Source organism: Mesoplodon densirostris, chromosome 9 (assembly GCF_025265405.1).
Source record: "Mesoplodon densirostris isolate mMesDen1 chromosome 9, mMesDen1 primary haplotype, whole genome shotgun sequence".
NCBI classification, from domain to species: domain Eukaryota; kingdom Metazoa; phylum Chordata; class Mammalia; order Artiodactyla; family Ziphiidae; genus Mesoplodon; species Mesoplodon densirostris.
In genome coordinates, this window is record NC_082669.1 from 16,092,292 (window position 1) to 16,105,392 (window position 13,101).

The 13,101-nt window shown below is 35.2% G+C and overlaps 1 protein-coding gene across 1 annotated transcript in view; it reads right to left on the reverse strand.

The window, feature by feature from the left end:
- Positions 1 to 13,101, reverse strand: part of ORC5 (origin recognition complex subunit 5) — an 81,223-nt gene that overhangs the window by 40,641 nt on the left and 27,481 nt on the right. Inside the window, exons 9-12 of the mRNA XM_060108093.1 lie at positions 11,581 to 11,633; positions 9,685 to 9,797; positions 7,917 to 7,964; positions 1,507 to 1,617 (exon numbers count right to left, since the gene is read on the reverse strand). Of these exons, the coding sequence (XP_059964076.1) occupies positions 1,507 to 1,617; positions 7,917 to 7,964; positions 9,685 to 9,797; positions 11,581 to 11,633 (325 nt within the window). The remainder of the gene's footprint in view (positions 1 to 1,506; positions 1,618 to 7,916; positions 7,965 to 9,684; positions 9,798 to 11,580; positions 11,634 to 13,101) is intronic.

A 13,101-nucleotide genomic window follows, 5' to 3' on the forward strand; every position in this document is an offset into this window, starting at 1 on the left:
AAGAAAGAAATGCACATTTATTATCCTTCTTTGTGTCTCCCACAAACGTAATTTTTGGGCACCCAAGAAATATTAATCACATGTGATACAAACACCTTTCTGCTCTGTTTCGAAGCACTGTCTCCTTCACTTCCTTAGGCTTTAATTCTCAAAGATTTACTCATTTTGTCATAGTGGGAAAATCACTTAATCTCTCTGAGGCTCAATTCCTTACAATAAAGATCATAATACCTGATGTCTATTTCACAGTTATTGCAACAGCAAAAACAAAACAAAAACCTCACGTTACATGTAGAAAGCTACTAATAAAATGTACAGTTTGACTAAAAATTAATTTCAGACAAAAGCATTTAAATATATATATACACATGCATACACACAGACATGGCAAAAAAATCCCTGTAATACAGATTAAAACTGAATTAGATTTTTAAAACTATCAGCATTAGGGCTACCATCCACCTACCCATCTAGCTAGTTATTTACATAACCTAATAACTCACTAGACTACCATTCTTCAAAAATGTAAGAAATGTAGATATTATTTTCTATAAAATTGACTTATATAAAAATTATCTAACTTTAATGTTGAGCACATTGAGAACATAGCTATTTTTGGTCCCCAAAGACTTCTTGAAATGAAGAATCAAAAGTTACTATCACGCATTAGATTACAAAGTCTCATATCCATTCAGGAACCAAATTTATTTGAAGTGAATTAAAATGTAAATGCTATTATTTACATGTTTTTCAACCTAAAAGCATATACATAAAAATGCTCACTGAAACATCTGAGGTGACTTTGCTTTTCAGTAAATACTAGTTACATCGTTTGGTTTTTCTTCTATCCATTCATACCATGTGCTAAGTGCTGTTTTTCTGGACCATTTAAGAAATCTACTGTGACTGCATTTTTAACAAATAAGTTTTTCTTAAATGTCACCTAAAGAAAGAACCGTAGCTACTTCATAAATGTCTTATTTCCTATTTTTATGCTACTGCTGCCATCTAGTGAAAATTTTAAGAACTTAATCATTTTGGAAAATATCAATATATCATTTTTTTGTAAATGCATAGTATCAACCTGCAAAGTATATATATGAGGAATAAGAAGATTATGGATTAATTTCTTATAAATACATTTCTAAATTTTTTCATTGAATTATATTTCTATATTATAATTCATCAATTTAATCATGAAGGCACTTTATTTAATCAGCAAGATTATAATCATTTAAAAATTTTCATTGAAAAAAAGAATAAGACCAGAAACAACAAGTTGTTTCTGTCATCAAATTATACCTTTAAACATATGCAATTCAGTAACACCCTCGAAAATTCTATATTTGGAATTTCAATTACTTACCAAGAACGTTGTTCATTACATAGTTAAATTAGTAACATATGCTGACCCAAAATCTAAATGCCTGGAACTATACTGATCAGATTACCTGAAGGATTCCATAAAGGTAAAGATGATACATAATAACCGATCATTAACATTACCTGGGAGAAGATATTTGCTGTTGGAGCAACTCTGCTATCCACAATACTATATAATATTGCGAGTAATCTGTCTAGTGGAAATGGTTTTGGTCCGAGGAGATGATTGCTTGTCTATAAGAAAAAAAGATCATGGATTTTCTTCTTACAGCAGACCACTCACTTTCTGTACTATAAATTCCAATAACAACTTATTTACATTGTATACAGTTCCCCTAAGAGGCTAATAAATCTAACTTGCAATCTCTAAAACTTTACCTGATATGATCATGATTTATCTTTCAACATTTTCTTCAAGATGTTCTGATTTACATCAACTAATATTAAAGGACTCACAAGTTACCCAGTCTAGGCCCGAACATCACCCCTATTTTGCTGTTGTAACCAGATGTTAAGTGACTTAGCCAAGTCATCTGTCGACAGTGTACAACCAAAACAAGGGTCTAGGCCTTAACCCCTAGATTAGAGCTTACTACCAACTCCTCACCATTCCTTTGTGCCACTGCCTGAAAAATGTATTTGTTCAACATTAATAGTTCTAAAAAGATCAGTTATAGTAAATACTAGCTTAGAAAATGAATGCAGTGTTTCACAGTATGTGAATAAGCTGTCAGTCGGAAACAATAAAATTTATTAAAAATTTTTAAGATTGTAAAATGTTCATACTTGTCTACAAAGTCAATGGTACAATTACTTGTCATTAGAAAACTGCAGTGCTCAAGGGTCTATAGATAATTAGATAATTCTATTAGATAATTTTAGTAGCAATGTAATAATTTAAGTACTCTATATGAGCAAGGACAAATAAAATGAGAAGCTTTATTTACAAGCATGGGAATAACTATTTCTTTAAAAGAATGACTGTAAGTAAAAAAAAAACCTACTCAGAATTACAAAATGAAGTATTTACCTCAGCTATTTATATCTAAAACATAGTTTAGAAATCATTTTCCAGGTATCAGTTTATATGCTTTTCTTATTAAATACTTCAAACATTTAGAAAAGAGACTCATGAATACCAATGCAACCACCCAATTTTATCACATCCAAACATTATGCAATTTGTGCAAAAAAAGCATCAGATCACATTACAAACTGAAGCTCCCTTGCATCCCTCCCACATACCACTCTCCCCTTCCCTCCCTAGAAGGAACCACCATCCAGAATTTGGTGTTTTTATCATTTTCATGACAATTTTTAAACTACTACTGCTATATATGTGTCCATAAACAATACACAGCGTTGTCTGCATAATCTAATATCTCAAATAAATGATATCATTTTGGACATAGCACTCTACCAAACTGCTTTTTTCCTTATGTTTTTGAGATTTATTCATTTTGATACATGTAGCTCTAGTCCATTTTTAAATTACCCTACAGAATTCCATTTCATGACAAATCACTGTCTACCCTAAAAAATTAATCCCTATAACTCATCACAAAGAATACTGTGATGGCCAGTTGTGTACATTTCTCCTTGCACACGTGTGAACTTCTCTGTGGGATTGCTCGATTAAAGTAGGGGGCAGATGGGCCTCCCTGGTGGCGCAGTGGTTGAGAGTCCGCCTGCCGATGCAGGGGACACGGGTTCGTGCCCCGATCCCGGAGGATCCCACATGCCGCGGAGCGGCTGGGCCCGCGAGCCATGGCCGCGGGGCCTGTGTGTCCGGAGCCTGTGCTCCGCAACGGGAGAGGCCACAGCAGTGAGAGGCCCGCGTACAGCAAAAAAAAAAAAAAAAAAAAAAAAAAATAAATAAAGTAGGGGGCAGAGAATGCTATGTGTTCATCAACACTGCTTCTTCTTGGGCATGTAGAAAGACTATATGTCTCAGTCTCTCCTGCAGTTAGATGGACGCCATCTGAGTTCTGGCCAACAGAATATGGGTGGCAGCAATGTGAGCTACTACCAAACCTGGCCTTTCAAACCACTGGATCCTTATTCTTCTTTACCTTTGGTGACAACTTAAGAGGCCACCATGTTTCACTAGACATCACTATACCACCATAAAAAAGCCCACATAACTCATATCCAACTGTGTCGTGAGCAATATATATATACATATGAGCAATACATAACTTTTATGTTAAGCCACTGAGGGTTGGGGGTTTGTTTTTCACTACACCACTGTCCATCCTATCCTGACCAATGTAAAGTACGTTCACATATTAACTTTATTAGGTATGACCAACCTGTAGAACACGCAGCCTCTTATTCTTCCATATTATCACCAACACTTGGAATCATCAGACATTTTTTTAGTTTTGCCAATCTTAGAGTGTAAAATAATACCTCAGTGTTGTTTAAAGTTGCACTTCTCTCATTAGTGAATGAGGGTGATAATCATGTTACGTTTGTTAGACATTTCCAGTTCCTTTTTGTATCGTTTACCCATTTATCTACTGAATTTTTGCCTTCTTCTTATTAGTTTGTATGAGCTTTAAAAATCCTAGATACTAATCATTATCAGGTGTATGAGTACAAGAACAGTGGTTAAACATCATGGGAGGCTTTGGATTCAGAAGTCCTGGAATTGGATGCTGGTTCTACCATATTAACTATGTATTCTTGGGCAAGTTACTAAATTTCTCTTTAATATTCACTTTCCTCATCTAGAAAATAAGAATAATGATAGCAACTACATTTATTAGGTCATTGTGAGAATTAAGTAAGATCATATGTGGAGCTTAACAGTGTTTGGCTTATACTGCTCAACAGCTTTTATTATCATCATCATGCTATACTTGTTTATACGTATCTTCTTTTCTACACAAATGCCTTGAACACAGGAGATGTTTTATTTATCTTTTTCATCCCTAGCACTTGGGATTGTTAGTTAAATAAATGTATGGATGAAAGGATAATGAATGAAATGGTATTAGAGGGAAGAAAGGAAAAAATAAAGGTAGATGTTGAGCTATCTAAATGGAACTGGTGTCCCTGTCCTCATTAACACTTAGAAGTGAGTTGAGGTTAGTAAAAATTACCAAATTCCTGAAGTGTTGGGAATAAAGTGGGAGGCAATTCAGGCTGAGAATCACACTGTGAAATGCTGCTGACACTTTTCTGATTTTCACTTTTTATTCTGTGATTAGAAAATACATTTCCAATTTAAAATTAAAGTGTTCTAGTGCCATGGAGGGCATATGACATTTATCTTCTTCACAGAACTGGTTTTGTACGCTATAAATGCAAACTGGTTTCCCACCTAGAGAGAAAGTCAAAGTGTGAGAAATACCTCACTAGATTCGCTATAGCTTATTAGACAGAATGAAAGTCTGTACGAATGAAGAAATAAGTGAAAAAAGAAACCAAATAAATGAGATAAAATGGAATGAAAACTGGTATCAAGTCAAACCAAGAAAAACAGAGATGGGAAAATAAACTTAGAGTTATAGATATTTATACCAGAAAAACTAAAACTAGGAACAATTAAAAGAAGCTTAATTGTGGGGAATGGGACTAGGAGTGAGGAGAGGAAAAATGCTGCTTTTTCACATAAACTAAGTGGCAGATAATCTGGTATCACATATGTGCATTAGGTGAATTGAAAAGCAAAATCTTAAAAAATGAGTGTCAACTGAGGATATACAGAGAAAAAGAATTATACAACTGAAGATACATAACAGATTTAAAACTGCTATGATTATTATTCGTGTGGTCTGCTTTTAATGTTTGATGCCCTAATTGAGAGCTTCATGAGAGCAGAGACAATGGTTATTTTGTTCTCCACTATGTCCATAGCATCTAGCAGAGTGCACGGCACAGAGTAAGCATTCAATAAGATTTCAAAAAGAGAGGGAACAAAAATACAAAGAAACAACTAAGTGTACACAGATTTTAGTAACTAAGCTCAGATTTTAAAATGACATGAACCAAAGACAAAAGAGGCTAACACAAAAGTCAAATCTATAAGAATAACATCGCAAGAACTAGAGCTCACCTAGGACTAAAGACAACTTCACAGTGTCTTTGCTCATATGGTTCCCTCTGTCGAGACTGTCTTCCTAGACTTGTACAAATCCACTCATTCCACAAGGATGGTCTAAAGTACCAGCCCTTTCACAGTCCTCACTGATCAGCACTCAAATATCTCCCTCTTCAACATTCTTAAATAATTTTCTGTCTAAAGAATAAGGCCTAAAATTCTTAGCTTTATGTTCATTCTTTTGTTTCCTTTTTTCATTCATTCAATTTATTCATTTGTGCAATAAACACCCACCAATTACCACCAAGTGCCGAGATAACAGAGGTGAAGAGATGGGCTTTCTTCCCTTAACTGGTCAGTAAGGAAATTCCTCCACAGTTTGGCCTCAATTGATTTTTCTCTGAAACTCACCATACACTCCAGCCAATTTTATTTCATTATTTCTTGTATATACCCTATACTATCTTATCTGTTTCTTGGCTCCAATCATTTCCTCAACTAAAATGTCTTCTCCTCCCATCTTTGCATATCTAATCCTCACCATTCCTGAGTGCCCACTCAAAATGCAAGCACTACTAAACATCCTTCCCTCCCTACCTCAGCCAGAAGTGCTCTCTCCTCCTACCCATCCTTTATGACCCAAAGCAGCTACATACATAAGAAAGAGGGTACAAAATCAATGACCTGCCTATAGTGGAGAGCCTAATCAGAGATGTCTCGGTGAAAGGGCATATTAGAAAAGTCTTTCCATGCCAAGCAAATGGAATTGGTGAGGAAATCTGCCTGCCAAACTCTAGCTCTGTGTGAATGGGAGAAAAAAGGCTTCCCTGAGACTTTTAACTAGAAGCCAGAGCTAATGCTGATGTGGGAGCAGAATTCACAATAGCTTTGTGGTCTGCAAGTCCCCAGGCTGAGAACTGAATTTCAAATGATCCCAGGTTACCAGTGTTCACAAGTGCTTGTAGAGAAGTACATGTAAAACCTTTCAAAGGAACACATCTCAGCCCTCAAAAATTCAAAGATCAAGTTCAGCCAACAATTAAGAATAATAAAATGTTCAGGAAACAGGACATTATGTGCACAAATCAGCAAAAATAGAAAACGTGGAATTAGACTAACAAGGACTTCTAACACTGAAATATAAGACACAGAATATTAAATAGGTTTTTTTATGTTAAAGAAAATATGACTAGGAAAAACATTAAAGTGATCAGATAGACTTGAAATGAACCAGTAAAACTTCTGAAGATTACATATAACATTACTGAAATTACAAAATTGATGTAAATAGCAGATCAGAAAAGGTGAAGAGAAAATAAGAACAGAGAACTGAAGAAATTACCCAGAATATAGCACGCAGAGATGAAAGGGAATGAAGAATATAAAGACTTAAAAAACACAGATGATAGATTGAAAAGGTCTATCATAAGCCTAACCAGTGTCTCAGGAAAACACGTCAGAGAGAATGGAGGAGAGGCAATATTTGAAAAGTTAATGACTGAGAATTTACCAGAATTAAATAAAGGCATCATTATTCAAATTTAGGAAGCAAAACTAACACCAAGTAAAAAGAAATTCAATCCCAGATACACTACAGAGAAACTGTAAGGAGACTAAAGTAAAAGGAGAAGAGAACGTGAAAGCAGCCAGAGAAAACAGAGGAATAACACAGAAATAAGAGACTCACAGCAGTTTTTTTTAGCAGTAATAAAGCCAGAAGACAGTAAAACAATGTCCTCAATTCAGAAGTGTATACTGAGCAAAACTGCTTTTAACAATGAGAGTGAGAAACAAAACTCACAGCTTCTATAGTGCAAAGTCTACAGTTTTAACTTCTCTGTCTTCTGCCAGGAGAAACCACAGTGGTTAAGATGTACAAGACAGCTGAACAGTCTAAATGCTCCTTTTGGAAATTTTGAAATTTTTTGGAAATTTCAACTTGCCCCACACCCCTACCTTCAAAGTTGCTTAGTGCTTCTAATTCCTAAGCTTTTCCAGATTCCTTGGGTCAAATCAGCTTGTTTTGGGGGTCAGGTTTCAGCTTTCTCTGATGTGCTTAGTCACCGACATATCTATCTACTAGTCAATTCCAAATTTTATAGATCTCTCATCTGCTTAGTCCTTATTAGTTTAACCTTTCTAATTTCTTCAATGCCATCTTTGTGGTGTTTCAAAGAGGAAAAGAGGAAACTAAGCTATATTTAATTAAAAATTCCAGGGTGACCTTTTTCATCTATTAATTCACTAGAAAAATTTTGTCAACTCCCTTTTATCTCTAGAACCAGCTCACCAGAATTGTGCCTCCCCAATCACTGTATCCAGCATAACAAAATACTACTACAGCATTATGATGGTACCATATCAATACAAGTAACTTCTTACATCCAAATGACTATGTAAATGCATACAATTATGCATTTACCGACTTCCTATAATATTCTAAATTTGTAAGTTTTTCCCATTAAAGAAATTACCACATAAATACCTTTTCGTGTTTCTTTAGAAAGTTGGTTTTCTTAATTTTCCCATGATGCTGCAATTAAGCAAAATAATTTTTAAGATGAAAGACAGTACTCCACAAAACCAGAAAGCATAATTTGTTTAAAACATGACACACATTAAGAGTAACTTATGTATCTTAGGCTTTTTTATTCTCTTTATCACCTAAAACAGCACCTTAAAATACCGACATGTTTTAGGCTTTTTAAATCAATTTTGATTGTATACAGGATTACTTGTGCATGTAAAGAAAGAGGTTTCAAAATAAAAGTGATATTTCAAAATAAAAGTGATATATTGATTTATTACAGCACATTTATTTCTATAAAAACAAAACTTCCAAAGATAAACGGGTTTTCAATTCATTCTGTAAAGCAGGCTGTCAATTTGCATAAAATTAAGAGCATTTAGTTAAGCACTTAGGATTCAATAGTAGGGAAAAAATATAGATGCAGTCCTTGCCCTCTTGAAACCAAAGACTAGTGGTAGAGATAGGCAAAAGATAGACAAAAATGTATTATATTTAATAATAAATCAAACTGCATATTATTTGTTTTCAAGAAGAAAATTCTAAAATTAGATTTCTCCAACTAATATACATGCAGAGAGCCTCCTGAATATTCTGGATAATGATGTATGGAGTACATGATACTATAGTAGGAGCTTCAGAACAATAAAGGAGTTACTATCCTTAAAAATCATTCCCATCTCTCATATTTTTAACAAAACCTTAGTTACATTTTTTTAAATGTAGAATTATTACCTAAGGTATACCTGAACTCTTCTGTGAAACTACCTACTTCACCCATTCAGGCTGTGATCTTAAAGTGAGAAGTCAAAAATAAATGATTAAAGGGGGGAAAAAAAAGAATAGGTGGAATTTAAGCATGTAGAGATTGGAGAGGAAGGAATTCTAGATGGAGAAACCAATGTAAACAAAAGCTTGGGGAGTCAGGAGGAAAAACAGCTAAGTTCTGGAAACAGAAAAGTTCAGTTTGAATTTTTTTTATTAATCAGCTTGTAATTGGACTTGCTTAGGATGTGTAGCAAAATATATCTGGTTGCAAGGATAATTTTCACCCACTTGACATAATGCCTTGGTAAGAGAGACTGAGTGGTTATAGGGTGGAGACCACACAGACCACCCAAGTTCACTCTGGAGGAGAGTTGGTCTTTGCTTAGGTGGAAGGTGATTGAGGTAATGGCTCACGCATCCTAAAGAAACCCTTTTGGGAAGTTTAAGTGTGAGGAATGCTCCATTGATGGATAAAGTTCTGAGGGCCTCTAGATTTTATTATCAACATTCATTTCAGGAATATTGTTTTTTGCTGTCATTTTCAGACTAATTTGTCTTCCAAAATTCAGCAAGCAATGCTACCCCCTCCATGAAGCCTTCTTTCCTCAACACTTCCCTGCAACTTGTTTATCATATCATGCTTACTAGACACTAATACCACCTCTTTTTTAGCCTGTCTGCTCCACGACTGTCCCCACCCCAAAAGTGGCACTCACTCACCCCCAATATCCTAAAGAAAGTTCTCAAATAACATTGTTGACTGGCAAAGGTAAAGTGGGAAATAAAGAATAAATGATTAAAGGAAAATAAACAAACAAAATCTTTAAAGAGTGAGTCCTAAATACATATTTAGGAATCTCTTATTCTAATCTCTATCCCTTACAAATTTACAGGTGTTGAAGAATTTCAAAATATTCCCTAGATCTGCAAAAAAAAGTGAAAAAGAAATAATGATTACCTTAAGGAAAAACCTTTTGTCAGTTCTTGCTGGATTATAAGAAGCGAGGTATGCAGCAATGAGAATAAACTTAGAGTAATACGGAAGTTCCATGTGAGTATATGCCGAGAGACCTAGACAACAAAATACTTTTATGAAGGTATTTAACAGGCTACCATTAGATTTTAAGTATCTCTTTCCTTTTCTCACTTATCTTTTGACTTCCATGTGGTACCCTCTAGTCAAAAGATTTCAAAGTGCCCTGAGCTTAACGTGCCACGATAATGATGGTGGTGGGGGAAACATTATCATTAATGATAAGCTCTGCTCGTTCTGTTATCTTTGTTGGGCTCCGCCTCTTCTAAAGTCCTGCCCTTCAAAGCCACACTCTCCATTAAACCTTCCCTGATGCTCCCCTACCACACCAAAAGAGACAATTTGTCTCTACTGTGAATTCTTACTTCATGTATCTTACTTACGGTCCACATAACTTTATACCTTATATAAAGAATTAATTTAACATAAGTGATATTTCTTTTTTTTTTTTTGCAGTACGCGGGCCTCTCACTGTTGTGGCCTCTCCCGTTGTGGAGCACAGGCTCCAGAGGCACAGGCTCAGCGGCCATGGCTCACGGGACTAGCCGCTCCGCGGCAAGTGGGATCTTCCCGGACCGGGGCACGAACCCATGTCCCCTGCATCGGCAGGCAGACTGTCAACCACTGCGCCCTCAGGGAAGCTCCATAAGTGATATTTCTTACTAAGCTACAGTGTTCACTTAAGGAGCCAAGTCTACTGTTTCTTTGTATCTCTACAGTACCTTGTACAAAGGAAATAACTGAATGAATGGATAAATAAAACAACAGAGTCAGTCAAGCAGCAATGACTTTTATGGGAAGGGAAAAAGGAATCTGATATTTACTTGAAATATCTAGTATGTGTAAGACACTGTGCTAGGTGCTTTCCTTAAGCATCTCTGAATCTCTGCAGTAACTTAGAAGTAGATATTCTTTCCATTTTAGATAAAGACACTGAGTTGGGCTCAAGGCCACACAGGCAGCAGAGCAAATTACTGCAGATTTTTTTAAACTCTAGTATCTATTTCTTTCCATTACAACACACAACTGAAAATCACTTGTATGGTACTTCAAGCATTTAAAAACCAAAACAGGGACTTCCCTAGTGGTCCAGTGGTAAAGAATCCGCCATACAATGTAGGGGACACGGGTTCGATCCCTGGTCAGGGAACTAAGATCCCACATGCCACAGGGCAACTAGCCCGCACACCACAACTACTGAGCTTCAACTAGACAGCCTGCGTGCCGCAAACTACAGAGCCCATGCACTCTGGAACCCAAGTGCCACAACTAGAGAGAGAAAACACAAGCACCACAACTAGAGAGAAGCCCGCGCACTGAAATGAAAGATCCCACATGCCTCAGTGAAGATCCCGCATTCCACAACTAATTCCTGGCACTGCCAAAAATAAATAAAATAAACAATAAATAAATCTTTAAAAATAAATAAATAAATAAATAAAATTTAAAAATAAAAACCAAAATGGAATCTCAATACCACTTCATTTCATACCACTTCCCCCACTGACCCAACTGGCTTCTGATCCAACTTTTAAATAAGAGTATTTTAGATAGTTGCTTTACTTTTTTTTTAAAGTAAAGTTAACCCATACGGGGTGGGGGAATGTTAGGGGCACAGACACCCATCTCCTACACAGTAGAAAATCTGCATATAACTTTTGACTCCCCAAAAACTTAACTAGTAATTGCCTACTGTTGACTGGAAGCCTACTGATAACAGTCAATTAACACATTATCTTTAGTGTTAACTTTAGTATCTTGATTATTAGTAATTAATTAAAGAAGTGTCTCTGGTAATTGTCTCAACACTTCCTTTGATACCTTTCAGTTGTCCTGGATCTGTGTCATCTTTCTGTAGCTTTTCCCACTGTGAACTGAAAAAAAAAATGAAAGAGCAATGATGGATTGAAAACATATAAAATCAATGTACTGTACTTAAAACAAAGCCACAGAAAAACTAAAACTTTTTTACTTGACAAAATACATTTAATTTCCTTATAAATAAGACAAATAACATATACATGTTGGTACCTCTACAAAATCATTTAGTGTATATTAGAACAATATAAACTTATATATCAATGCCCAGATGTTAAATTTTTTTAAATCTCTTTTCCTCTGATAATTATAAAGCTATCAAAAAGCACCAACAAATAAATAACATCACCTACCATACAATAAAACTCCCAATATTCCAGTTATCATATTAAACACAATTGTTATACACCATTTCTAAACTCCATAACAATTTCTTAAAGTAAGTATCATTACATCAGAAAACTGAGGCCCACAGGTTAAGTTGCCCAAGGACACTCAGCCAGTCAATAACACAAACTCTGCAGGCATGCTACAAGGATTCAGCTCTTAGTTCTACTACCAGGGAACAAGGTTGGAGACTTTTTCATAATTTGTCCAAATTGCTTATAAGAGCTATAAAACCAACATATATTCCCAATAACAGTTTGTTGAGTGAGCATCTAACCTTCTATAGCTTTATTCTCCTTTTCTTTATTCTGCTTATCCCAATTATTTAATCTCAATTAGAAAATATGAAGTATGTGATGATTATTATTCTTTAATTTAGTAAAAATTTTATTATACACAGGTGAATGGAGGTTGGGGGTCGCAGGGAAAACAGCTGAGTCATTTACTGTGAAGAAACTTCAAATGGACCAGGAGACATCACCAGGCTTAGAATGCCATTTCTCTACTACACTATTGGAGAGTCTCACTGGTCCTTTATGTCACAGTGTGACAAAAAGGTAACTAAGGGCATTATATATGCTATTATTATAAAGGAACAAAAATGTAAACTGCCCTAAATACCAAAATCTTTTTTCAAAGAGACAAAGAAAATAACCACATAGGAAATTCTGCCAATTAATACAACAGTTAATAAAACATATATATTTCCTATCAATAAATATAAATGGGTGTACCCCATTAAAGAAAAACGTTTTCAGAATGCCTCGGTAAGGCAGGAGGTCAAATTAGCAATGCTTATTTCTGTGTTCTATACCTTTTTGTGAAAGAAACATACTAAAGGTTATATATTAATTGCATATATAAAGATGTTATATATGCATACTTGTAAAAGAAGATGAGTACAAATCAGAAATTACATATGTGGTTAGGAAAGGAATGAAAGGAATAATGGGGTGTGAGACTTCTTTGAGTACTTTTAATAGTTTTAGGTTCTGAATTATTCTGATGCCCTCTTTTACCTGTACAGCAAACAATGAGTTTATTCTACTTTGCCCTTTCTCTTTCTCTTCTTTTCCCATTTTTTAACTTTGTAACTGTGTTATTCCCATCCCGTCAAAGTATGTAACATATACAGTG